The 27,989-nt window shown below is 43.3% G+C and overlaps 1 protein-coding gene, 2 long non-coding RNA genes and 1 pseudogene across 4 annotated transcripts; all 4 read right to left on the minus strand.

Annotated features, from left to right (window-relative positions):
• Nucleotides 1-248: 248 nt before the first annotated feature.
• On the minus strand, nucleotides 249-1,285 carry LOC133923570 (uncharacterized). The gene is made up of 2 exons (XR_009910643.1): nucleotides 767-1,285; nucleotides 249-691 (listed from the first exon to the last, which is right to left on the minus strand). It is a non-coding gene; the product is annotated as an uncharacterized LOC133923570 (long non-coding RNA).
• Nucleotides 1,286-5,739: 4,454 nt separating this feature from the next.
• Nucleotides 5,740-7,172, minus strand: LOC133924570 (uncharacterized). The gene is made up of 2 exons (XR_009910824.1): nucleotides 6,569-7,172; nucleotides 5,740-5,898 (listed from the first exon to the last, which is right to left on the minus strand). It is a non-coding gene; the product is annotated as an uncharacterized LOC133924570 (long non-coding RNA).
• Nucleotides 7,173-9,965: 2,793 nt separating this feature from the next.
• LOC133925546 (probable inactive beta-glucosidase 14) lies at nucleotides 9,966-18,095 on the minus strand (annotated as a pseudogene).
• Nucleotides 18,096-18,209: 114 nt separating this feature from the next.
• On the minus strand, nucleotides 18,210-23,142 carry LOC133924571 (beta-glucosidase 16-like). Of its 2 annotated transcripts, none has more exons than XM_062370165.1 (12): nucleotides 22,874-23,142; nucleotides 22,663-22,729; nucleotides 21,218-21,279; nucleotides 21,059-21,134; nucleotides 20,641-20,715; nucleotides 20,439-20,526; nucleotides 20,077-20,329; nucleotides 19,811-19,926; nucleotides 19,246-19,495; nucleotides 19,047-19,149; nucleotides 18,819-18,921; nucleotides 18,210-18,678 (listed from the first exon to the last, which is right to left on the minus strand). In XM_062370165.1, exons 1-12 carry the CDS (start codon nucleotides 23,015-23,017, stop codon nucleotides 18,471-18,473), a joined length of 1,545 nt encoding a protein of 514 aa, XP_062226149.1. In that variant the 5' UTR covers nucleotides 23,018-23,142; the 3' UTR covers nucleotides 18,210-18,470. The 2 variants fall into 2 exon arrangements, with proteins under 2 accessions (XP_062226149.1, XP_062226150.1); XM_062370166.1 differs by having other exon boundaries at nucleotides 21,218-21,316; nucleotides 22,874-23,014.
• Nucleotides 23,143-27,989: the final 4,847 nt, after the last annotated feature.

Here is a 27,989-nt window from a genome sequence, read left to right on the forward strand (position 1 = left end):
TCACTACCGGCTCAATCTATCAGCTGACGGTGATGACCCTTATCATTATCGGTTCATAAGCCACAATAACTGATTATTTCTACGCAGCTAATGAATTGATAGTGATGACCTATTACTGTCGGTTCATGAGCAACCGACAGTGACGAGTCGATATATAAACCTAATTCTATAGTAGTAACGACTCTAAAGCTCAGGCTGGCCCGTATGTACAAATGATAATACCACATATGGTTTCGTGAACAAGTGAATTCAGAAATAAAGCAAGGCGATTTCAAATTCGAAGAGCACACTAGCAGAATGATTCAGTTCTTCTATGATTCCACTACCAAATGTAATTTATGTTTTCTCCTTGCCAACAGCACTAATACAACATACAAACCTTGTAAGACAGACATAGCCACAACTATAAGCGCATTGCCTATACTAAAACTGTAAACAAGCAGAGAGCTAGGGGGCTAGGCCTCATCGGCCTTCTTCTTGGGCGACTTGATCTCGGCTGCCTCCTTCTTGGCCTTCTTGGTGGCCCTCTTGGGGAGTAGTACCTGGTGGATGTTGGGCAGCACGCCTCCGTGCGCGATCGTGACGCCGGCAAGCAGCTTGTCGAGCTCCTCGTCGTTGCGGATGGCCAGCAGCACGTGGCGAGGGATGGTTTCTTGTTGTCGCGCGTCGTGTTCCCCGCTAGCTCCAGGACCTGCAATCCAAACGAGTCAGCACAACTCGTTGCCATTTCGATTCCACGAGCGGGGAGAGGAAAAGAGGGAACAACCAATTGAACCGGCCTCTGCGGCAAGATACTCAAGGACACCAGCAAGGTAGACAGGGGCCCGCCGGCCTTCCTCCCGGCTACCGCCTTCTTCACCTTCGCGTGCCTCCCGGCGTCGGCCTCCCGCAGGCGCCGTCTACTTCGGCAGGCTAGAAGCCCTTGTGGCGCGCACGCGGTGAAAAATGTGGCACACGCGGGCACCGTGGGGGAGTGCGGCGTGGACGAGGACGAAAATCTAGGCTTGGGCTGTGGAGGCGTGAGAGACACACTGCGGCGAACGCTGGCGCTACGTCAGCCGATGAACTAGTACATCAGCTACGCAGCGCTGCGCGCGCGCACCAAGTATCATGCAACCAGCAGCCGCTCCACCTGCAAGAGACGTAGAACGGGCTGGCGATGGGAGAGATTTAAGAGAGAGAGAGAGGAGTGATCACCTAAATGGAGGCGGTTGCCTCGTCGCCGTCGCCAAAGCAGCCACTACTTTGGCCCATGGCACCTTCGCCTGGCCCCGCGCAGAGGAGAGTCCTGTCGCTACTGTAGAAAAAAATCATTTGCACTCTCTCTTTTATACCGATTTAAAAATAATTGATAGTAATAATATAACATTATAGGTTCAAAACCTTCAACTCACGTAAAAAAAAATCGAGTCAGCAAGAACCGACAATAATAATAATTATCAGTACCAGTTAGTAACATGAATTAACAGTAATACCAATAGTGATATTCAAATTATACTAACCATTAGTAATACATATCATGAACCGAAAGTGATATTAATTTATCAAAAAATATATCTTTAATAACCGATAGTGACATCATTGACTATTGTATTTAAGAATCTACACTGATATACAAAAATATGTACATCTTCATACGTGCACCTGTTCGGCTTCATGCGCCCGTCTGCTCGGCTTCTCCTAGCGCCTTCAAATATTGCTCTCACATTCGATCACATCTCTCACACTCGAATTGTCTCGCTCTCGCTTGCTCTCACCCTCTCCCCTTCCACCGCCGCCGCCCGTCGCCGCGCGATGGATTTGTCACCGCTGCGCGATGGATTTGTCACCACCGACTCCATCGCCACCTTCTTTGACCATGCCTCCCACACCCACACTGTTGTCTGGGGAGGAGGAGGAGGCCCCACCGGCATGGTCGTTTGACGAGGCGACGATGACCTCAGACTTTGGCGACTCGGCGAGGTCCCAATCCGAGGATGAGGTGTGAGACTTCTTTGTCGATGAGTCAAAGGCAAAGAATCCCCAATCGAGCTTGGAGGAGGAGGAGGCCAGCGATAACTTCGGTGAAGATAACAACAACGATGACTTCTTCTTCATCATCGTGGTCGCAGTCGATAGTCGGGTTTAGGGTTTTTGCGTGCACGGGTTAAGAGTTTTTTTCACGCGGCCGTGCATGACGTTAGCTTTTCGTGTATAATAATCGAGTTAGTAAGTTAATTATAAATTAGTGTGATATAAACCTTAATATTATGGAGATTATTAATATAAAACTTAGTTAAATTATTATTTGAATGTTCAATTGTTTCTGTCCCAGATTGATTATCACTGTCGGTTCATAACTAGAACAGGCAGTGGTAAGTATACAAATCGGTAAAAAGCTCAAGATCCGACAATGATATATACAATTATTGTCAATTCTGTAACCAGCAATGATAACTATGGATTATCACCGCTGGTTCAAAAACCAGTAATAATACAGTTTTTGAGCCGGTAGTGATGATATTTTCTATAGTAGTGCATCAAGCCGCTCTGCCTGTGACCACCTCCAGTCAGTGAGCTAGATCCGAGGAAGTAGTGGTGACCATTACTCAAGGCCGCCATCGTCGAGGAGGTCGTGGACGCTGCCACTCGAGGTTGTCATTGCTCTACCTTCACGCATGGCTTCGTGTCGTAGAGAAACTCGACACCGCTGGTGATGACCTCGTTGTGGAGAGATAAGGTGCCGTCGTCATAGAGAAACTCGATATTACTCAGATCTAAGCATGAGAGATAAGGAGGAGGATGAAGGTGTTGTGGGTCCCACCATGCGTGAGACGGCCTGGTTTGAGAAGGCACATATCCATGTAGTCGATGCTGATTAGTGGGATGCTTAATAGTACAAACGACTCTAAATAGCAACCATTTGTACTATAAGTACAGATGATTACCAATGCGGGCAAATATCTAATGGGAACCATCTGTATTAGAGAGTTCCACCAGAGAAATCTAGCGATGTACCAACAGCAGGTGACTGCCATAATGGTAGGAGAGATGTCACCATCAGCTTAAATGTTGAGCAACTTTGTTGGTGGTGAAAGTACATCTAGGCCCCCTATGTGGGTTTTAGATGATTGATGACAAACGATTAAAGGACTAATGAGTTTAGTGAGATTATGAACAAGTTTTAGTCCCGTTAAAGATGTTAAATGATGTTGGCATCCCTTGAAAGAAAAAGAGAAGCGGCACATGGGTACTCAATAGTTTTAATTGATTTTATTTTTTGAATTTGAGTATAGGTATACCGTACTATCAAGAGGGATACGTTTAGATTGTCTTGAGGATATCTCAGTGCTCAAAGTATTCTTTTATCCAAAAGATAAGAGACACAAATCACCCCACGAACATCGGGTTTTTCAAAGTTGCTCTATGTACTCGAAAATTTCGGGTGCAACCCAGAAGTTCTAGGTAGCCGGAACCTCTGGGTGGAGCTCTAAGAAAGGATACTCGGTTTTCCTTTTAAAACCAACCCGGAAGTTCTTGGTGCAACTCGGAAGTTTCGGGTAGCTAGAACCTCTGGATGGATCTCCGAGTAAGGGTGCTCGGTTTGCTTTTATAATCCAACCCAGAAGTTCCTGGCTGCCCCGGAAGTTCTAGGTAATCGGAACCTCTGGATTCTTACCAAACAGGGGTCCTTGGTTACTAAGTCTCGAGCTAACCTGAAAGTTCTAGGTTAGTGCAGAAAGGCTATATAACGATTAGTTTTTGGGGGTTAGGTATAAATACCCCCTCATCCCCTCCCTTCATTTACTGTTGAGCAACCACAAAGACAAAAGCATTCATAGCCATTAAATAGCTCTCCCAATCCCGTAGACATTAAATCTTGCAAGGTTTTGAGAGTTGGGTTGAGTGATTGAATGCTAGTGAGATCCATTCGAACCTTTGAGCACTGGGGTTTGTTGTCAAGCCGGTCGATTTCACATTCGTTACTCTTGGAGCTTTAAGCTCCTAGATGGTTAGGCATCACCCACCAAGCATCCAGGCTTGTGGTATGCCGCGGGATGTTTGTGAAGATTTATCCTCACATCCACAAGGAAAGAGGACATTGGGTAATCCCAAGCTCGATCTTTGTGGTCGCTTGGTGAGGAATAGAGTTGAAAGAGATCTGACTCTTTGTACCTCAACGGAGACGTAGGATCGTTGGATCCAAACTTTGGGAAACAAATTCATGTCTTATTTGTTTTCTTTGTGTTCTTTGTTGTTCTAGTTAACTTTTAGGTGATTTGCCCCGATATGCGTGTTTGTGAGTTTGTGGCTGCATGTGAAAGGTGAAAAATAATTTACACTTACATTGGAACATGTGGTAACAACTAGATTCAACTAGAAGTACCTAGGTGTTGTTTGTTTCGATTTTGTTCTATTTATCCAGAAAGTTCGGGCTAAACTTGGAACTTCTGGTACACAGAAGTTTCGTACGGAACCCAGAAGTTCTGGACGGAACCCGGAAGTTCTGGATTCTGTTAATCCGCTGTGAAGTTTTTAATTTTCAGGAACACCTATTCATCCCCCCTTTATGCGACATCTCGTACATTCAATTGATATTAGAGCCTAATCTCCTATAAGGCTTCACCACATGGAGTATTTGAAGATGTCAACATCTGAGGAGAAAAGCCCGAAAAATCCTAAGGATGACACATCGGGCGACGGCAAAACAAGAGAGTTGAGATTGGCATCAATTATGATGAATTAAATTCATCTCATTCTTACATTTTGTGCCGTCCGGGCATGCACTATATTTTGATGGCACACTGTTTCGCGGATTCGAAACGTCTCACGTTTGAATTTCTATTTGAAACTGTGTATGTAATATTACGGACGTGCCAGTATACAGAGTATACAAAAGACAGGAGAATGTAATAATCGAAAACATGTAACTTTATTCATTCATGTCGAAATCATAAAGTACGGTTTCTCATATACATTTTTACTCCACAACGCACACGCTATCTGACTATCTTCACGATCTGGCGATTGCTTTGTCTTGGTTCCCGGGGCTTTGCGAAGCTCTCCGGTTAATTACGCCCGTCTTCGGGTTACCTCCGATTAAGTGCGCTGGCAGTCGTCATACCGAGGTCATCTCCGAGTCTGCAAGGTTGTAGTCACACGCAACAAAGACCAAACAAAGTAAGCGTTAGCAATAAAATGCGGTAAAGTACGGGACAACAGTCTGGCATAAGCTTTTTGGACTGTTTATGTATCCCGGATCATCATCGGCCACATAGGCCTCAGAATTGTGTTTTTATGAAGAGGTGGGCTACGAGCGCGGCACGACGCGTAGCTTCGACCGAAAGCAGCAGCATGACCACAATCGGGAGCTCCGACGCCGTGCTTGACTCACTAGCTCCTCTTTGGGCCTCGGACTTGTCCTCATCGGCCGACCGAAGGCAACGCGCCACAAAGGCGAAGACCATAAAGACGAGGGTGATCACTTTTTGGGCCACAAAGGCGAAGCCACTGTACCAACCAATCAACAGAGCCACAAAGGCAATGACGTAGTGGCAACCAGCAACAGAATCTCTGCAATTGTATCACTTGATACAGGGGCAGCCAGAAGAAGCCCACAACAACATCATCCTTTCATCAGCTCGGCAAAAGAGCATGCAAAATAGCACATATGTCGGCAGGAAGATAACAGGGAAGCAGCCACTTGGCAGTGCCATAACAACTGAGTAGCAGCAGGTCAAACATGCAGGCAATAGATCATAACCCAGCAACACCTTTAGCAACAGATAGCTCTTTAGCAATACCACCAAGTCACCATCAGGCTTATTGAACAAATCAACAGGGCTACCACAAATGAAGCCCTTTAAATAACTTATCCCTGCGCATAGCCACTGCAAGCAATCTGGATAGCAACCACAGCTGTGTCATCACAAAGTACCCAAACATTAGCGCCATCAAGCATCAAATGGCAATCTGCAGCCATCAGTCAAGAATATGGAAATAATCTCCATATATCAGCAAGATTAACCGAGAAGATGATTTTTAATGGCGGCCAAGATGTGGTGGCTGGGCTCTTTCGAAACACAACAGCGCGCATAACAGACAGGTACATGGCGACAACCGGGCCTCAGTTTTAGCATCACTGGCCACGGCAAGCAATGCGCACGGCATGACGGCCGGGTTCAGGCGTCACAGAGACAACATATGCAGCAGCGCCATGGCTCGATGACTGGGGAGAAGTGTGAGCGCAATAGCAATGCGACCATCACGGAGAGGAGGAGGGGATCACAGCCGGGCCTCAGTTTTTTTTTTATCACCGGCCACGGCGAGCACGACGACATCACAGTGAGCTCAAGGCGGCACGATGGCACGCACAGAGGCACGGGCAAGAACAAAAAAGGAAAAAAACGGCGGTCGGGCCTCAGTTTTAACATCACCGGCCACGGCAAAAGCACGACGGCGCGAAGGCCGGGCTATCACAGAGCAGAGAGGGAGAAGCGCAAGGGCGCGGCCGGAGCACCGGCTACGACGGCACGGCCGCGCACGAACATAAAGAGGGGAAGTAACGGCAATCATGCCGGGGGCTCACCTTGCGAGTCAATAGCGGTGGAGATGCAGCTGGTGTTCATGGCGACGACGGCTTGCGCTCTGTGTTCACGGTACGCGGCGGACTTGCGCGGCGGCGGCGGCGATTTCGTGCGGCAGCAATTGGATGCGATAGGGCCTCACCAAGGTGTCCAAGCCTCCCCCCTCCTCTAATTTTTCTTTTTTTTTTCAACAGATCAAGACCTCCTCTTTATATAGGTGGTAGCTAAGGTAAATCGGTTGGGATTTGAAAGATTTGGTTGCAGCTCTATCCGATTGGATTTGGGTGGAGATTTGATCCTGTATGGACTCTTGGAGATAGAGGAGAGAGATTGCAGCTGGGCTCACGTGGACTCTTGGAGATAGAGGAGAGGATCTATGGTGGTTTGGTTTGGAGATAGAGAGGAATTCAATCCGGATTTGATTTGGTTTGAGGCCATGGGCTGAGGTAGTACAGGTGCAGCTCGGCTGATGTTATTGCGGCTGGAGGAAGGAGAAAAGCATGTGGCCTGCTCTCTGGTTCTGTGCTGCAGAAAAGGAGAAGAGGAGGGTGTGGGCTGGTTCAACAGGAGAAGGAAATGCACATGGGCTGAAAAGAAAATGTGCTTCCCAGGCTTCTTCTTTTCTTCCTTTTTTTATATAGTTAAATATATATATATATATATACACACATATACATGCGTCTTGCATATATATACGACAAAATATTGTCGTACAAATGCCCCAATCATATGATCAGAGAAAAGAGTATGTTCTAATCATTCGAAAAAATAGAGGTTTAAATAAGAACATTTTTTTTAGATGATGGAAAAGGAGAGATAATTAGCTTAGGTAAATTTACTATATCAAACGATCATTCTATCTCAAATATTTTGTTAGTTAAATTTTTTAGCTATAATTTGTTGACTGTATCATAACTTTATAAAATAAGCTATAATTAATTTTTTACTAATAAGGGTGTGACCGTATCTCGAAGGGAAGACTCCTCAATAGGTTTCACCGGTTGCTTGAAGGACAGACTTTATCTTATTAATTTTTCAATGAATGAAGTGGGGTCTAAGACTAGTTTGATTGCTAAGTTTAGTATGAGTTAGCTATGGCACCACTGACTAAGCCTATATTGACATGAGAAAATTGTATAAACTTCTAAATGAGATTTTATATGCATTTTTATCATTTATTATATAAATAGAGTATTACAAAGAAACTCATATAACCTAGGGCTATGAATAATTTTAGAAATTAGTCCATCACATAAGAAGAATATTAGTGAATTTTTCTATATTTTTGGGAATTTATTTGAGACACTAACCATTGTTACAAATTATAAAAATAGCTTTTTTTTTTGGAGAATTTTAGTTTAAAATATACAAAGGATTTTTCGGTGAATCTAATTAAAATGGGTTGTACATATATTATGGAACATGTAATTTTTTTAAAAAAAAATTTAGGAGTAACAGAAGACCACCGTTTTGAAGAAGAGGGAAAGCGAAATTCAAACGCGCTGGTATTACTGTTCATACACGACACTGTTCATATTCGTGCTGAATATGTTATTTTGGGTACGGTGTACTAAAAGTCAATTTTTGATAAATAAAGTACCGAATACGAATGCTAAAATTATAAATATGATAATATGTTATCTATTTTGATAAATAGAATCACATATATTATCTAATTTTAGATTTTTCGGCACGTTCCATGACAGGGAGCCACAACCGTAGCTGGTAGGCCCGGTGAAATGTGAGCTGTGCTTTCCAAACAAGCAACCCACGAAGCCGTCGGCGAGCTTAGCACGGAGAAAGGCCATCGTCTCTCCACCGCAGCTGCCGCCGCTTGCCGGAGCTTCACCGCCGCCTCAGCGTCCGTATCCCGGAGGCACCAATCTGGGTCTCCCTTCTGCAAGTACATACTGTACCTGCCAAACCCAGATTTCTCCGTGCAACTTTGATCCAACGGATGCTGGGAAATTCTTCGATCAAACGACAGGGTGTAGCTGAAACATGAACAAGCTAGAGGGCTTATGTGCAAAGATTCCCGCAGCTCCTAGCAACTCAACTCGGAGCCTTTTATTTATCCAACATACTCCATAGCTGATCAAACTACATCTTATCAACGAACAAAACCGGTACTCCTCTATTAAGAAAAAAGGTACTCCTAAAAACAAAAACAAAAAACAAAGCTAAGACTGTTCATATATCATACGAGTCGCACCATTATATTCTAGCTCCCAGTTCCAATTAAGATTTAGAGTTTTGTAGATTAAAATAAAATAGTTTAAGTATATATTGTTAATTTAAAATAAAAATAAAATAGCTAATCTAAACACCTTTCGTTTATGCTAACTATAGCTCTACAAAATCTTAAAGCTAGAGATACCTAGCTTAAGAATATAGAAAATTAGAGCTCTATCAAAGACATATCAGGAAGAAGGCAAACGGTTCGTGGCTCAAGAATCACCCTGATGAAGCTCGAGTTCCTTTTGGAGTGTCCTCGCAGCAGTGATCCGTTCAGAAAATTTTTGTACCAGTTTGCTGACAATTTTGGGGCCTTCTTCAGCGTCCTGAGGTCGACATGGTGGAGCGGTGGAGCCCGTATCTTTGCGTGAATCCGAGATTCCACTCGAAACTATCGAGGAGAGACCACACGAAGTAACCACGCACGTCGGCTCCTTCCCTAACACAATTTGACAAGAAGAGGGCAGCATGGTATTCAGAGTTTGAGAGGAAGGACATGCAGCAGTGCAGATAACAAAGTGTCAAAGAGGTCACAATGCTATTAGCAGAATGTGAGGTACAAGCAGCTATATCATGACAGCCCAGCGTCAGCTAAAAGCGTTGAGCAGGGGACGTGCTTGATCAGGATAATTTGCAGATGTAATTAGCTTATCGCAGACACTAAAAATGTCAGGTGTCTACGCATATATTTAACTCTTCCTACATCATTTAGCAAATACTCCACGCATATATTTAGCAAATAGGAAGAAAGGAGTAGAGGAAGGATCAAGAGTATAGATCCAGAGTTTTCCTCATTCTCTGCTCATACCTCCTCTCAACCCAAAATCCCCAAAATACTCATAGATCCTTCGATTAATCTTCTGTACATTGTTCTGCCACCTGCCGGTCGCCTTGCCGGTGCTCAGTAGATACTTCGTCCTGGGCTGGGCAAACCCAGCTCACCGGTCACCTGTCCTTGGTCCAGACTCAGGCCGGCTGCTGCGATTTGTGAGAGCTGGATAGGAGTGCCATCAACAAACATAACAAGAACCATTTGCCCCCTTTATTCAATGAAAACATGCATCCTCCTTAAGGTATTAGTTGCAAGATACATAAGAACAATATCACGAGCTGGATATGAAAATATGATACAATAAATCTGACAACAAGATGACGGTTCATGGATTAAGCAGTGTACTGTTGCAGCTGGGAATTTTCATTTCGGAGCCCTGTTCCCATAAGTGATCCCTTGAGAAACTTTCCATACCACTTCGCAGATAATTTTGGAGTCCTCTTCAGCGTCTTCAAGTCGACATGGTAGAGCCCGAACCTTAGCGTGTATCCAGACGTTCATTCAAAATCATCGAGCAAAGACCACACAAAGTAACCACGCACGCCGGCTCCCTTCCTTCAAAAGGTTAGATGACATAGGTATGACTTAGGGCTTGTTGGTTTGCAGACATAGGTTTGGCTAGGGTTTGGTTGTTACGACACTTTTCACATGTCACACTTTCTTAGAAGCATGTTATATATGTCATACACACAATTTCATGCTAAAACTTTCCACACTTGCGACAAACGATTTGTTCATCATAAAAACTATGGCATGACAAAGTTTGCTACAAAAAGTTTAGTAAACTGTGGCTTGCAACCAAACAGGCCATTAGTATTCAGAGAGACAGGAGGCAAGAGCAGCTACACATCTAATGCATAGCTTGAAGCCAAATTTTGCTTGAACTGGTTAAGAGTTGTGTAAGTACCTTATTGTTGAGGCTAAAAAGGTGAGGTAGCCACGAATATAATCAACTCTTGGTGTGTCGTTGGTAAAATCCTTGGCAGTCATGCTGCTACTGCTTGCCTCAGCGTAACCTGAAAAAAATGTGAATCATGTTCATACATATGGTAGATATCACATACACTATATTATGCTGTGGCATAACAATATTACACTATGAATAACTAGCTTAGTTTAGTGAGCCATGTCTCTTTATAGTTTTGTTGTTTATACAGACGAATTCTGGTTTTCAAAGTAGGAAGGCAGGCTTGGATGCACTGGTGGAACTTAAATCCATACCCATGTATTGATTGATTCAGGCTTTCAAAAGATTGATCGGACCAATCTCCACTACAGTAGATCAAGTAAAATTGGAAGAAAAAAAATCAGGCCGCCTAAAATCTCTGTGTGTCGTTGCATTTGTTTCTTTTCTTTTCATGGGAGGAAAGAGAGAGGTTTTACTAGGAACAAATTTATAAGAAAGCAGGAAAAAATACATGAAACTACCTAGCCATCCACATGTGTGTTTTTGTTTGTTTCTCTTCTTTCTTTTTTCTCATTTGAGGAAAGCGGGCTCTTCATTATATCTCAGATAAAGTGTCACGGTCTTGGCAATGTAGCGGCAGAACACTGGGTGTTTGTGCTTGGGTAGTGTCCTATTCAAATTACACCGGTCAAAGCATACAACAAGGAAATTGTGTCTAATGATTATTCTAGCTTCCAAAAACAATTGATATAAAGAAGCCATACCGTTTTCTGTAACATATGTCGGTGTGTTATTGTATCTTTGTTTGTAATACATGACCACCTGTTCCATCCCATCTGGAACAGAGTAAAAGAATGGTGATCCTGTCTGCACGAATGAGATTGCAACCACCAATTACCATTGCCTATTCTTCCCTTCATGTTGTCATATAGGACTTCAAATAAATTAGTTTTTCGTTTGTTTAGAAAACCGGCCGCAAGCTTTGGCACTCCCTAAAGAAGGAGACGACTTGAACCCGGGTGGGCAACGAGGCTAAACAGCGTCTCCACCACCAGGCTGTTGGCCTATTCCGATTTCAAATAAATTAAAATTTCAGCAATTATATGTTTACCGCTTCACCAATAAGTACTCCATCATCTCTTACTGCTGAACTAACAACTCGGGCATCCCCATCAATAGGATCTACTTCACATGGTGAGAAGATGCAGTCCTTCAAATATAATGTCGTATAATGATTTAGTCAATTTTGTGGCCTGCAATTTCTTCTTCTGTTTCGACGTGAACTCAGATAAGTTTGAACCTAAGATCTCATGCATCTCTGAGGGATAATCACCTAGAAGATAAGACATTGACAATAATTAATATGTTTTAAATTTGGTTTAGAAGATAAGACATTGACAATAATTAATGTGTTTTAAATTTGGTTAGCATATATTTGTGGATATTTGTTCTTGTTCATGTCTAACTTGAGTTGACGGTGTTTGAAATTGGTGAATTCTTCTCTATACGTAGAAAAATTACACACAACAAAAGTTCCGATGTGGACAGTGTGTATTCACCGGACTATTTCTTGCAGAGAGCAATTTTCGAGCGAAATTGAAGATCAATGCACCAGAAGTTCTGATGAATGTGGTGGCTACACCTGAGGGTATCATCGGAGCATTTTCAGTACTGAAGTAGAAATGAAAGCAAACATCGGATGGTCCGATGATGGACTTTAATAATGCTAGAGTGTTTTCTGCAGAGAGGAGATTTTTGGTGCCAAGTTTGATTATATACGCCTGATAGTCTGGTGCTGAGATTATGAATACCAGAGTGTCGGTGGATGAACACCGCAAGCGGGGACCCTGAGGGACCCCCTTTGAGATTCGGCCAGGGGGCTGATTCTGGATCTACCTCGTACGTGGGGTTAATGCGAATGTATGGGATCTAAGCAGGACAAATGATCGTCGGCTAGTAGGAGTAAATGCACAAGGGATTTAGACAGGTTCGGACAGCACAGAGCGTAATACCCTACTCATGTGTGTCTGATGTGCTATTAATGCTCTTGGAATGTCTTTCTCTGGATCTCTGTGTTACAAAGTTTTTTTTGTCTATCTATCAAGTCTTGAGCTTCGGTCTTCAAGTGCCGATCTCTCTGAACTTGTGTGGAGATGAGCTTCGATTAGCCTCGACTTGGCATGTCTTTCTACGAAGTGCTCCCCTCTTTTATCCTACGGGGGGAGGCTTGGCGTGCCCAGAACGAGGGCACAAGTTCTCGTAAATCATAAATGGAAAACAACTATTATGGGTCTACAATTTGATATTACAGTGGTTGAAAATGCGCCCCTTGAACGGTCCCGTAGGTCATTACGCCTTAACTTTAGCAGGTGCAGGGAGACCCACCGGCCAGCCACTGAGTATCCCCGCATGCCCGTCCGGTCAGAGTAGGTCTGACACGGTCTGACGCGGCAGGGCGACAGGCGATACGCGTCGAGCCTATCGACGATATCTTCAAGCCGTCTTCCTTTACGGGCCCCGTGGGGTGACGTGCGATGGGACCCGTCGCATTAATTGTCCCCACGCCTTCCTGCCAGGCGGTGGCAGGGACTGACGTACTCAATACGACAGGCAACAGGCGTGACGTACTCAATACCAACTGTTCTTGGCCCCGAACACCTCCTCCCGGGTCTGGCTTTTCTCAGGCCCTCTGGGAGATGGTCCCCGAGGAATGGCGCCACGTGGCACTGCGCTGTCCTGGCCTCGGGACTCGGGAACCCCCAGTTCCATATCACCGACAGTATTTAGAAGTCAAATATATCAACTAATCAAGAATCATAAGGTATATTTAGGTCACAACAACAGACATACTGAATTTCTTGGCTCAACCATCCGCCATATCGCATGTCCAGTTCTTGTGGAATGTCATAATGAGATATTGTTACAAACGGCTCTATGCCTATTCATGGATGCAATTAACAACCCCATATCTTCAAATTTTGTTCCCATTGCACAGATTTTGTAACCCTTGAATACCTTTTTGCAGAAGAGCCTCAATAAGGGCATTGTAGAATGCTACGCCATCTGGATTAACATAACGAACCGGCTCCTAAAGCAAGAATGAATTACGAACACAGCCTTTATTTAACAAACTCTCCAAGGCACAATAATAAGTTCCTTACGAACCAAGGAATGCATCAATTCAATGTCGATATGAGTTACGAATTGGCCTCCTAAAGCAAGAATGAATTACAAAGACGTATGTTAAACTCATTTGGTAGAATCCTTGTCCACGCTATGGAGAATCGGTATGAGTTGACACCTAAGGAATGCATCAATTCAATGTCTTCCTGGAGCAGAGACACCTACTTCCAATCTCATGTAGTTGAATAGATGGGAAGATTCAATAGAACAATATTACCGGTATAGATTTTCATTTTGCACAATAATCAACCAATAGGAAACCCTTGGATATTATTTGCATTTTGCAAAAAAAAAGAACATACAATGTAACGATGATAGTGATCATCAGCGGTATCATCATTGCTTCCATCCTCAACAGTAACTGAACCCATTAAGGATTGAAGAAACAAAAAAGTTAACAGAGGAAGAAAGGGGCGGCACTTGACACAAAAGGGGCAGCGTGGAGATGGAAACTGGACAGCAATCCTATAAATTAGCATGCTTCACCTCACTTATGGGCAAAGACATCCCAATTGCTTAGGCCCATGTTACCCTCCAAATATGTGCCTTCAATCTGAAGAACCAAACAATAGTATCAAAGAAGCGTCACATAATAGCAACACCAATCCAATAAAAGAGCATGCCTCCTAAATTTCAGATGGCTGAAATTTATGAGGTGTGATCAGGCAACAAAGGACGGCGGCTGTTAGCGGGGGTTAGGGTTAAGGGTTTCGGGATTTAGGGAGTCCTCTATGGATGCCGGACTTAGAAGAGGCTTCGAGGGAGTAGGGTAGGCCAAGCGAAGGAGGTGGATGCGGGGTGGAGCGGCGGGGATGCCGCTGGCCGCGGGCGACGGAGGACGACTAGTGTGCGGTACCGGCGGTGAGGGAGGCAAGGATGCGGCCTGGCGGCAGGAGAGCCGACGGAGACGATCGGAAGTGGGGGAGCATTGCGGGAGCGGGAGCTTGCGCGGCGCGTGGTGGGAGGGGATGAAGTCGTCCAGAGGAGGAAGAGAGAAGGATAACCATCTGATCTTCATCGGATGGCTGAGATTGATCACTTGAAGAAAAAGGAGAAAAAAAGGCATATGATAAATATCATCACTCATAAAATAAAGGCACTGGAAAATGGCATTAGTTTCAACAATAGATTTTAACTAGTAGGCCTATATCACCAGTAACAATTAGCATCCACTTGTAACTACCAATCTTTCAAAAATAAGCTATTGTCGCCGGTTGGAAGGGCAACATGTTTATTCTTTTAAACCTATCGCCTGCTAGAAGTTGTTGCCCTTCCAACAGGCGACAGTAGCATATTTTTACTTTTTTCAAATGAACGCTTAGTTATAATTTTTTTTATTTTTGAAATATAAAAAAATCCTAGCTTTCCATGGATGACTTTTCAACATGATTATGACAAACGCGGTAACTGAGTTTATGAATTAGCAGTTGGGTGTTGAAAGTAGAGACTGCAAAATGGACCGTGCCTACTGGGCCGGCCCGACGCTCATTACATTAGACATGAGATTAGCTGGATATTATGTGGCTGCCCTCGCATCATTCCAAAGGGGCGGCTCGGGCGACCTTGAAACCCTAGTGCCACCGCCCCTCCCCCACTACTCCTCCCGCCTTGCCGACGCTGGAAGCTCACACGGCAGCAAGGATGGCGGTGGCAGAGCTTTCCCTCCTCTTGTCGTCTCCCTCGTGGCCATATCTAGGCGAGTCCGGTGAGGCGCTCGTGGCGCGATGGCGGGTCTTGACGGGCGTGCGAGTTGTGCGCATGACGGCGCAACATTAGGTGGCTACTCTCGGGAATGGTTGTGCACTCGTGATGAGGTGGCGGGAGAGACCGGGTTGACAACGAGGAGGCCTCGGCTACGGCTGGCCCTGGTAGGCAAAGGCCGAATTTGGTGGTGGGCTGCTCATGGTCGCGCTTACTCATGACAACGGCGGCGTGGCGGAGGACGCCCGTGGTGGCCTGAGCGTGGATGCGTGTGAGACGTCGGTGACGATGGTGGCCTCTTGCTTTCGAGGTGGAGGCCATGGTGGGCGACGGGGTAGGGGTGGGGAGGTTCCGGGCGAAAGCCTCGCCCAATAGTTTGTCGATGCCAACAACAGTGACACTATCGAATGTCGCTCTCCGCCATGAAAGCGTAGTCGTGGTGCCACCCTCGCTTAACCTATGGATTCACCCTATCCAATTCCTGGACGGGCGACAGCGGCACCTCTAACGTCGCTTACTTCTGGTTTGTCGCAGGGTTGGGAAGTTTGGTGCGGCCTCTACCCCTCGAAACTGCCTCATGCTTCACAGTGGATGGTTTTCATGTGGGGGGGGGGGTACAGTATGTTGTGTGCAGTCAGAGCTACTACATCGTGGAGTGCGGTGAAGTTTGGCAACGATGACATGCGATAGGCTCACTCTCACAGGTGTCTTGGTGGTTGCTGTGGGTTTGGGTGCAGCGTCGGGGGATAGAGATCGAGGTCTACTGTGAGAAGTCGGAGCTGCTTCGTCACTTTAGCGATCAGCTTGGCAACGATGACTCATATCAGGCTTCGTTGTTTGTAAGTTGTAGGTGTGTAGTGGTGGGTCACACAAGGTGGCCGTCCCAGTCATTTTCTGTTGTTGTCAGGGTTTTCATCATCTTTTCCTTGGGAGAGTTCCTTGAATGCCATCTGAAAAAGTTCCATTCCCCTGTATACCACTTAAACTTTTGAAGTTCCCTGTATGCCATCGATTTTAACTTACTTCCTTCACTGCCACTCCCGTCGTTCACAAGCATATCGACCCTCTGTTACTCAAAAAATAGTAATCTTCTGCTTCTCCAAAAATTATAAAAAAAATTGTACAAGTTTCATAATCCATGTGAAACCTATTTTAATTAGATTCACTCAAAAATCATGTGTAGAATTTAAAATAAAATTCTCAAAAAACTACTTTTATAACTTCTAATAATTATTAGGGCCTCAAATAAAATCCCAAAAATCTGAGAAAAATCACTAATAATATTCTTATGTGACAGACTAATTTCTAAAATTATTTCTAGCCCTAAGTTATATGATAAAAAAGTGAGTTCATTTATAATGCTCTATTTATATTCATTACATATAAATAGAGTACCAGTGAACAGTACCCAGTGAACAGTACCGGTGCATACAAAGAAAGTTAAAATCGATGGCATATAAGAAACTTTATTAATTTTAGTGGCATAAAGGGAAATAGAACTTTTTCCGATTGCATTTAAGGATTTCTCCCCTTTTTCTTCTAAAAAACCGTGCAATAATAAAGTTTTTAGATTCGATTTCTTTATAAACTAGATCAACACTATTCTTCTTTAGTGAGTTATATGAACTCCGTGCCATTTACGAATGTCTTCGGAAAAAAACTATAGACACAGTATGACCCGACTAGACCCGACTAGAATTGTGTCGGGCCGTCAAGCTGTGCCTGGATCGCCACCTGACACGGTGTGGTGGTATGGCATGACCCAAATAGGGATTGTGCCAAACAAGGGATACGATTAGCCTGGTTCACCCATTTAACTCGTTTAATCCATTTATTTTGAAAATATAGCCATTTTATGGCTTTTTGACCGTTTGAGTTATAAAAAATACAAAAACATTAAAAAACACCAATTTTTTTATTTTTTATTTTATCTGCGTATGACGAACCGGCTATACTCACAGACATTTTATCTTATAGGCCGGCCATGTCCAACAGGTCTACCATGTCGTGGGTCAACCCAGCATAGCACAAATATTGATGACCTATGCCATGGGCCGCCACTTAAGAACAGGCCCGACACTGCACGGCACGACACATGCCACCAACATTATCATACCCGGTGGGCCATGCTGCTATCATGCTCATACCGAGTTGGCCCACCAGATCCATTTGGTCATCATTAGTTGAAAGTTTTTTTTTTTGCCAATTACTAGTACAGAATTCAGCATAGCTTTGGATCAAGCGTCGTGTAAGGAATGGAAAATTCGCCGTGCGTGCAGTGCAGGTGACAAACTGCTCGGGAGCATACCAGGTAAGCGGAGGTGGAGGTCCCGAACAGGAAGTTCCGAGGGAACTGGCCGCGATCGACGGCCGAAGCGCACGGCAGGAGCTCGTGAGCGAGCATGAGCGCGAGCCAGACCAGGTCGCCCCCAATCTCCTTTCTCTCTTGCCGCTAGCTGCTACTACTCTCTTTTCCTCTCCTTTTGCCAACTTAGCAAGCGAGATTCTTCTTCTTTTGGGTTTGCCTTCTTCACCAAAATATGGAAACCCTTTATAACGTCTTACCGTCCAGTGTGCGTCCATCTTCTCCTGGCCTGTGTGGCTGTGTCCAGTGTAGCATCCTGTGCTTTAAATAAGTCGTAAAATCCACGAAAAATCTCTGGTGCCGTGGCATCTTAAAAACGATTTTACTTAGGATCACGCTAAAAATAACATATAGTAAGGTACATTTATTTATGGGAAAGAGAGTTCAAGTCCTGGTTAATAGTGCTAACTACTAGGTTACTTATCAGTTCATCACACGTATTCTTTTTTTATTATTATTTAGATTTAGATCCTCTTTACTCGGTCATCTTTAGAGACCTTATCGAGGAATCATTTGTGCAGGACGTGGGATTCGATCCCATACTGGCTCGGCATCCACTCGGTGCTTTGCCACCGGGCTCCCTGCCTGTCTGCCACCACACGCATTCTAATATCGCAACCACGCTGAACAAGTTCAGAGAACAGCTGCTGTGTCTAACTATACATTCGACCACCGGAAGCATCAGGAATCTGCTCTCTGTGCCTGCGCTTCGAGCGTGAGGCTGGACCCGGTGAGGAAGTCTTGATACCACCTTGCAGACATCCGAGGGGTCCTCTCTTGTGTGTCGAAATCGACATGGTACAGTCCGTATCTTACGCTGAAACCAAACGTCCACTCGAAATTGTCCATGAGAGTCCACACGAAGTAGCCCCGTACGTTTGCTCCGTTCCTGTATGCATGCCAACAGGTAGAAAAACATTTGTGTGAGAAAAGAAAAGGCATCACGGATTCTTCTTTCGATTCATCGCTTATGAGTTATCGGTGCATCCGTGGTAAATACTGAGTAGATCATAGATAGCTCCAAGTCACCTGATTGCTGCAGATAGATATGCGACATAGCCCTTCAGGTAGTTGACTCTTTCGACGTCATTCATCAACTCCTCCCTGCTGGCATCACTCGATTGCGAGTAACCTGGAAACAAGTACCAAAACACATGATCATTGAGGAGGGAAGAAATGCAGAAAGGCACTCAATCTTCAGGGAGTACGGAGTCTGGACCAAGGAATTCCCAGGTCCTAGCCAGAGTTGCAACTCACCGTTCTCGGTAATATAAACCGGCGTGTCCTTGTATCTCTGACTGACATACATGATAGCCGGCTCCATGGCTTCTGGAACAACATAGTATCCGGCGAATGCGGTCTACGAGGTTCACAATCAGACATGTACTGTGAGTCGTATATATAAATCACGCGATCAAGCGAATGTATAAAAAGTCCAGCGACAAGTAGTCGTTACATCTCTTCCAATTTTCACTCCATCTCTTTCGCCGATAGCCAAGACAAATGCATTCCCTTCATAAGTTTGAAGGTTGCACGGGGAATAAATGCAATCCTTGGCGTAAATTGCTGTATAATGATTTAGCCCAATAAAATCTGCCTTGTATTGCAGTAACTTCTTCTCTTCCGAGGTGAACGTCGGTAAGTTTGATTGTAAGATCTCTCGCATTTCTCTAGGATAATCACCAAAGAATATCGGATCCAGAAACCTAGAAAAAAACACATGAAAAAGCTAGTGGAAAAATTACTAACCGTAGAAGGTATTTTGTTGTTGGTTTAAAAAAAGAAGGTACTTTTTTGTATTTGAATGCTGTAATTATCAAGTATTAATTCTGATTGATATATTATAATTTTTTTTGTTTTCTCTTGTTGGGAAATTAAGTAAAGTTGATATGAACACAAATGCATGACAATGTGACGAAAAGAACATATTACCTATATAGTGATTTATTCTAAAACCGACTTAATACTCGATGATTATTTTTAGATACTACATATTGCGTTTAGGAGGGGAAATGGCATACCACTCTAACTCGAAAGACAGTGCACGTCGTGCGGCCAGAATATCCTCCGTGGTATTCGTCAGCGGCTCATACCATTTCATCGCGATCACAATCCCGATCGAGCCGCCTTGCTTTGCCTTGAGAATAAACATGCATCAGAATTGCTAATCCAAAGGTATCTCCGCATGATTTTATTTTATTTTCGCAGTCACTGAAACAGCAGCAGTACATCGCCACAAAGCAGAAGATAGCACTAAACGGCAGCGGAGTAAGTTGCCGGATCTCACCTGATAATTCTCCTTGTAGTTGCGGACGGCGACGGCGTGGGACAGTATGATGTTGTGCGCGGCGACGTACGGCTCCCTGTGAGAGTCGCCGCTGTTGCAGCTTCCGAACGGCGCCGAGCAGTGGTTCGGCGGGTACGCGCCCAGCATGTACTGGAACTTGGTGAACAGGTTGGGCTCGTTGAACGTCGTCCAGAACTTGACCCGGTCGCCGAACGCCCTGAAGCAGACGTCCGCGTAGTGCTCGTACTCCTCCCTGTGAGCGATGATGAAGCTTCTCACTGGTTAGTAGCTGATCGCAACCGAAGCTGTTAAGAGTCTCTGAATATCGCAACAAACTTGAGCCAGCGGAAGAAGAGCTGTACCGGATCCCAGCGCCCAACCAGCCACCGCATCGGATTTCCAGTTCGTGCGGCATGTCGAAATGATTCAGTGTGACGAATGGCTGTATTCCTGATCATTCAGAAAAGAAACAGAATTCAAACGTGCCAGCTTGCTCTTTGTTACAGATTGGAAGAAAGAAGTCGGCTTGAGAGGTGAAATGTGGAGAAGGCCTGGCCTGGCTACCTTTCTGCAAGAGCGCATCGATCAGGCGGTTGTAGAATGCTATCCCATCTGAATTAACACCACCAAGCCGACCTCCTACGAAGATTATGCGACATCTAGTTAAGAAACTGCAAGGCAAACGGTGCTACATGTATACTAGATTGCTACTACCTCCATTTCCAAATCCATGTCGTCTATATGTACAGTTAAACTTTAGAAACTCTGACTGCTAATATATATAAAATTATTAGAATTTAGCATATAAAAATGATAGTAATGAATTTATCATGAAAAATATTTTAATATTATCTAATTTTTATCAACTTTAACTAATATGTAGTTATCAAAAGTAATAGTTAAACATACTTATTAAAAACCGTATCGATATCTTAAATGACAAGTAAAAGAGAATGAAGGTAGTAGTTTGATCTTAGCATACTTCGTAGAACCCTTGCCCATGAAATCGAGAATCTGTAGGAGTTGACGCCCAGGGAATGCAGGATCTCCACATCTCCCTGCTCAGAACAGTGTCAGCGTTACATAAGTGCACTTCATTAGTGATGGGATATTTGTTAATTCTGTAATCTGCAGTATGTACCATATATCGATGGTAGTGGTCATCTGCTACGTCCCCATTTCTTCCGTCCCTTATTCCTCTTGCTGTACAGAACGGAAACTCTTTAGAAAAACTGGTGCCCTGAAATTGATCAGCACGTAGGCATGTGAACTGCTTCAAAGTTTTAGGTAGGCAGAACCTCGGTTTTAGTTACCATTTTGCAAATGGTTACCGATCCCCGGAGGTAAACACGGTTACCGCACAGTAATTTGGTGGAATTCGGTAGAAACCGATCGAATTTTGTTAAATTTTTGAATTTTGAATTTAAATTTGGTCGGTAACTGCTCGGTTTATAAAAGCGGTGCAGACCGAATCGTCCGGTAACCGTGATAAACGAGCGGTTATCGACGATATTTGTAACCGTGGTAGCACTGATTTTATGTCGGTGCATGGATGAGCCGGACAAATTTAATGAGAAGAGAATGTCACAGGGCGCACAAAGGAATCAAATGATAGGAACGATATTTGTAACCGTGGGCAGCACCGATTTGATGTCAGTGCATGGATGAGCCGGACAAACTTACTGAGAAGAGAATGTCACAGGGTGCACAAAGAAATCAAATGGTAGGAACGGTTGCGTAACACTAACATCACAACCTCGTCAGCGACATTAGGAGAAAGTGATCCTTTCTGCCAAATAATTCGGAGAGTCATCGAAATGGATGCCTGCAAGGCCACTGAGCCTCACTTCAAAAATAATATTCTGCATGTGTCTCTATCCTGTAAAATTTTTGTCAATGAGCAAACAGGAGTAGTTAAATCATCCAGATGCTTGGAGCAAGGACGAATCTCGTCACTAGCATTTCTTGTCTGAATGATTTTTTTATAAACGATTTTCTGAAAGAAAGATACAGGCCGCCAACTCTGATGAAACTGAATGACGTTAGATTTTCTTGAAATAATATTATTTCATTAGAAAATTGCAAAAAATAATACATAAAATCTAGTATTTGCATAAATAGATACTTATGTACCGACATGCTACGTGTCAGTGGGCCGTAGAACTGCATGCTCATAGATGTTATGTCCCGCAAACGATATTTAAATAAAAATCATAATTTTTTATATGATCTCAGATTAAAATGATATTTATATGAAATTTGTACTATCGACAATACCTACAATTTTTTAATTAAACATTTTTCTATTTAAATCCGTTCAATATCTAAAAAATAATTACAAATTTTAGATCTGAAAAATTAGATATGAAAACATCGGAATTTAAATATTATTTTTGCAATTTTCAATAAATTAATGTTATTGGCCATTTGCACTTGTCAGGCGCCACCGCTTCAATAAATTTTAGAGCAGGGAACGGAAGCTCTGATTTTTTTTTTTTTCCGTTCTTTCCTACGCACTAAAACCATCATGCGAGAGGGAAGAAATCAAGGGGAAATCAAGGGATTTTGTGTGCAGAAATGACTTACAGTGCGTGTGGGTGAAGACATCCCAATTGCAAAGGCCCTTGCCGTCCTCGAGGTACGCGCCCTCAACCTGGTAGCGGCAGCCGAATTAGAAACCAAAGCACTTGTCAGGCGCCACCGCTTCCCCCCTTCACCGAAGTGAACCGCGCGCGTGGCGAGAGCAGGAGGGAAAGGGAGACGCTAAGCTCCGCCGCGCACAAACGCACCCACCCACCTGGTAAGCGGACGTCGCGGCGCCGAAGAGGAATCCCGGCGGGAACTCGCTCCGGTCGACCCCGCGCGCGGCCGGCGCGAGCGCCGCCGCCACGGCCACGGCCAGCGCCGTCGTCACGGCGGCAATGCCTCTCGCCGCGGCCATCTCGCGCGCGCTCCCTTGTCGTCTCTCCGTCGCTAGCTCGATCTTCCCCCGCCCCTATCCTCACTTCACACTCAGCTACTCAGACCACAGCTTCTCTTCACGGTCACTGTGAGTGGGAAGCGCTCGCGCGTCGCATCGCTTATTTAAGTGGCTCGTGTCGAGTCGAACAGTTTTAAAAAACAGTCGGTAACCGTTCGAAAATCGCGGTTACCGAACTTCTCGATACGGTCCGATTTCAGAAACCGAACGGTAACCAAAATTTAAATTAAAAAAATAAAAAATTTAAAAAAATCTTAAACAAAATTAGACATAATTCTAAGACCTTCTGTGAAAAAAATTCAAAAATAATATCGTTTGCATCATATTCTATAGGGAGAAAGTTTGAAAAAAATGAAAAAACTTGAAGTGTGCGGCTCAGTTATTAACTCACGTTAAAGAAAAGTGTAACATGTAAACACATATTTTTCTTGTATAAAACGTATTTTTAGAGAATCTTTAAAATTGATTTCACTTTATTTATAGTTTTATTAAATTATCTATGATTTTTACAAAGTTCACAAGAATAAAGTTAATATGTTAACAAACAGCACTGTAATTAATTTTTTCATGTTTACTATTATTTTTTCTACGTAAATCATAGTATAAATAAGCTAATGAAAGTGGTTTCACTAATTTTTGAGATGTGATGGGTCAATTATGAATTAATCTAGTCGCAACATATTTACACAATCATGCATGTTACAATAACTAATTCATGAGTTCATGTATTTTTAAAAGACATAGGATCATGTAAGAAGACTAAGAAAATTAGTTTCATGATTTTTGGATTAGAAAAAAGTAAACTATGCATTTAACTTAGTTTAACAAATACAATTTCTCACAGAAAATTTTTAACTTTTTTATGAGTATAAATACTTTTATCATATAGATCATGTTACAAGGAAGCCAACAAAATTTGTTTCACTTGATTTGAAGCTCAGATGAATTAGTTATTGATTTTACAAGGTTGAGCCTTTTTTTGGTTTTTTGTTGAACTACGCTGAAATTCGATAAAACCACTCGATAAATCGAGAAAACCGAGCGGTTACCGACCCAAACCGCTCAGTAACCGACCAATTCAAAAATACGAGAAAATCGCTCGATAACCGACCAAAACCGAGCGGTTACCGAACAGCTAAAATCGTGATTTTTTTCCAAAATTTAAATTTTGCCAACTAAATTTTCTCCGAATTTTTTTGAATTTTTGACCGATAACCACAGTTATCGCGTATTTTTGGTTACCGCCGGAGCTCGGTAACCGAGCTCCGGTCGGTAACGTAAACCCTAGTTGAGCAACGGGTGCCGGCCCTTCCTGCCCTCCTGTCTTCGCGAGGTGCACGTGGATATTAACCTAGACCGTGGCCGTGCACGCATACATACGAAAAGTATAAGTAAATTATTATCCTTCTATTGAATTGATTGCGCATATAGCTTAATATAATATCACGATGAGGCATCTTCAGTTTAAGTTCTAACAAACGTAATTAAAAAAAATTATAGCCAACTCATATTTACACGTAAGAAACATGCGGAAGCCTCTACGCGAGAGTGTTTTCCACTCAACTTAGATTTTTAAGTGAACTAATCGGTATATGTATCTTAATACTCTTCAGTCTAAAATAAATGTTATTTTGAGTTACGTGTAGTTAATTATTTCAAATTTTGACTATAATTTTTTTTATGTATTGGGTTTGTATACTTAAAAATAATACAAAAATATTTGTTTTAAAAAATATTTTTAAAATAAAATATTTTTCTATATTTTATTAATATATTATATTAAAAATAATATTCAAAGATGTATTTTAATGACCACATCAATGTTCAAAATGGTACTTTGGTTTCAGACGGGAGGGAGTAGAAAGAAAGTCTACTTGACAAATTTTTTTCTCAAATATGCAGAAGAGTTACGCGTCATTCTATTAAGAAGAAAAGTGATTCAGTTTATAAGTGAAATCAAACCTAAAAATCTTAACAAACATAGCATTACAATATACGGAGCCCAGTTCACGCGTAAGACACAGCAAGAAAGAAAGAACCCCAAACCCCTACACAACTGGACGATAAGTCACAGCTAAACAGCGTACAATCCGGCAACCACAACAAATAGCAAACAACCTAGCACTACACATCGAACAAATGACACCCACGCCAAGCAACTGTACCTAGCTAGCACCTCAACCAGGACAACCCGATAACTCAATAGCCGGAGCTCTGCTCCCACGCCTGACTATCAACTCGATCAACGGCTTCCACGCCAAACCGCCAGCAACAAACAGGGACCTAGGACGTCGGAGCGCTGACACTGACGCGAAACACCTAAGGTGATGGGAGTCCAGCCGAACAGGAGAGCAACAACAAAGGATAATTTGCCCTGCAAGATGTGTCGCTAGTTGTAACAACAGAGAATAGAGAGATTTTTCGAAAGGACGTCTTAACAAGGAAGTAGCAAAGAATCGTCGTCGCTCGTCTGAGAAACTAAACGATTTTCACCGGATAAATCCCAGGGAAGCTTCATTATATATCCTGCATCCGTCGATGGCGCAGGCCGGCCTGAGCAAGCTCAACTTGCTGGCCCCAACCAAACACAGCACCGTCTGGCTCCGGTGCACCGTCCGCGCAAGAAACCAACGAAAGCAAACAGCAGGACAGCGATAATTTGGGCAGGTAAACACGGCACTGCTCCGTCCAAATGGTAGGTGGGTGCGTGCGCTGTAAGCGCCGGGGAGCGTAGCTATAGATGATGCGCGGCAGCTGAGCTGCAACGATGTGCGTGTGTCACGCGCCGGATTTACTTGTCGTTGTCGGTGGTCTAGCTGGCGCTCTAAGAGCAACTCAAACACTCACGCTATCACGTTCTCTATCTTCAAAGTAGCGTGTGCAGCTTCAAAACCAAACTCTAACAGACACGGTAACACATACATTGTTTATGGATATCCTCTAAATTATCTTGCCCACACGCTAAATCTAGCGTGTCCTGCTTGGACCGCTATCTAGCAACCGCAGACTCCGTAGAGGATCGAGAGAGGCCAGCAGCAATTAATTAGCTTTTGCTTAAAATTTTATTTCTTCTCTCCTCTTTTATAAATTCAAAAAGTGACTTTGTAAAGCTGCTAAAATCACAAGGATTTTTATACTAATAGAATATATAACAAAGAATCCATTTTAAATGGTTCCCACTAAAAATATTGTACAAATTTTAAATGAAAATTCTCCAAATTTGACTATTTTTTGCTTGAATTTTCAGAGCATAAATTTAATTCTCAAAAAATAGGAAAAATTCATGAATATTCATATAAACTAATATACTAGTTTATAAAATATAGTCATTACGAATATATTGTTAGTTATAGAATACTATTAAAAAATAAGAGAAAGAATACGGAGGGTGAAATATAGATGTGCTGTTGGAGTGGTGGAGTAATATAGAGAGGGAATCCTTATAGATAATAATTCATATACGGATATAGAGAATGAAATATGGATATTTTGTTGGAGTTGCTCTAAGCTCAGCTCACGGGTCATGGCCGAGAGCCCAAGAGCAGCATGGCACCGATCGAGATCACTGAGAAACCAAGTAGAAAAATATCTCGGTTTATTTGTGACTGAGATATTAATAACAGTTAATATATCTTGAATTTAGTTAGTATGTGTTCATATATATTTATTTATATTTATATTTAACTCGAATTAACGGTAATTGGAATTCAAGAATTCTTCTCCGTCTCTCCGTCGCTAGCTCGATCTTCCCCCGCCCCTGTCCTCGTTTCACGTTCAGCTGCTCAGACCACAGCTTCTCTTCACGGTCACGGTGAGTGTCAAGCGCTCGCGCGTCGCGTCGCGTCGCTTATTTAAGTGGCTCGTGTCGAGTCAAGCGACTGGTGCCGGCCCTTCGCGTGGCGCACGTGGAGAGCGACGTGATCTTCCAGACCGTGGCCGTGCATGTATACGAAAAGTATAAAAAAATGTCTCAGATTATATGTGATCCACGTGGATAGCGACGTGATGTCCCAGACGGTGACCGTGCACGCATAAAAAAATATAAAAAATGTCATGATTTATAAGTGACGAAGTATTAACGACAGTTATATATTGATTAGCATGTGTTTATTAATGTTCATTCTTATTTATATCTAATTCGAGTTGACGGTATTTGGATTCGGTGAATTCTTCTCTATACATAGAAAAATTACCGGAAGCTCCGGTATGGACAGTGTATACTTGTCAGTTAGACTATTTCTTGCAGAGAGTAATTTTTTGGGTGAAACTAAAGATCAATGTACCAGAAGATCCGGTGAGTGTGGTGGCTACATCGGAAGATAGCACCGGGGTATTTTCATGCTGAAGCGGAAATGAAAGCAAACACCAGATAGTCTGGTGATGGACTTTGAGAGCACCGGAGTATTTTCTGCAGAGAGAAGATTTTTGGCGCTAAGTTTGATTATATACACCGGATAGTCCGATGCTAAGATTGTGAGCACTGGAGAATGCATCGGAACTTTTGTTGCAGAGAGGTTACAGAAGGGTGGTTTTGTGGATTGGCACACATCGGAATGTTCGGTGATGGATATGAGATCACCGGAAGCTAACACCGGACCTTTTCTTGCAGAGAACAAAATATTTCTAGATCAAATAGTGTTACACTCACCGGATAGTCCGGTGTTTAGGAGCAGAACACATCGGAATATCTGGTGTTCACGTTTTCTGCAGGATGTGCTCTGACTTGAAGTTTTTGATTTAATGCTAATCTAGAGATGTTTTAGAGTGTGGAGAAATGTATTTGCTTGTTTCAAGGTGTGCAGGTGATGGATGCAACTTGGCGATCGACAACGGGTGATCGAGGTTAAGTGAGTGCTTGGTGCCGAACAATCATGGATGGTCGGGTGGAGTCAAAGTTGATCCTAACTGTATATATGAAGGTCAAGCAAAGTAT

This window comes from Phragmites australis, chromosome 7 (genome assembly GCF_958298935.1).
Source record: "Phragmites australis chromosome 7, lpPhrAust1.1, whole genome shotgun sequence".
Lineage (NCBI taxonomy): Eukaryota > Viridiplantae > Streptophyta > Magnoliopsida > Poales > Poaceae > Phragmites > Phragmites australis.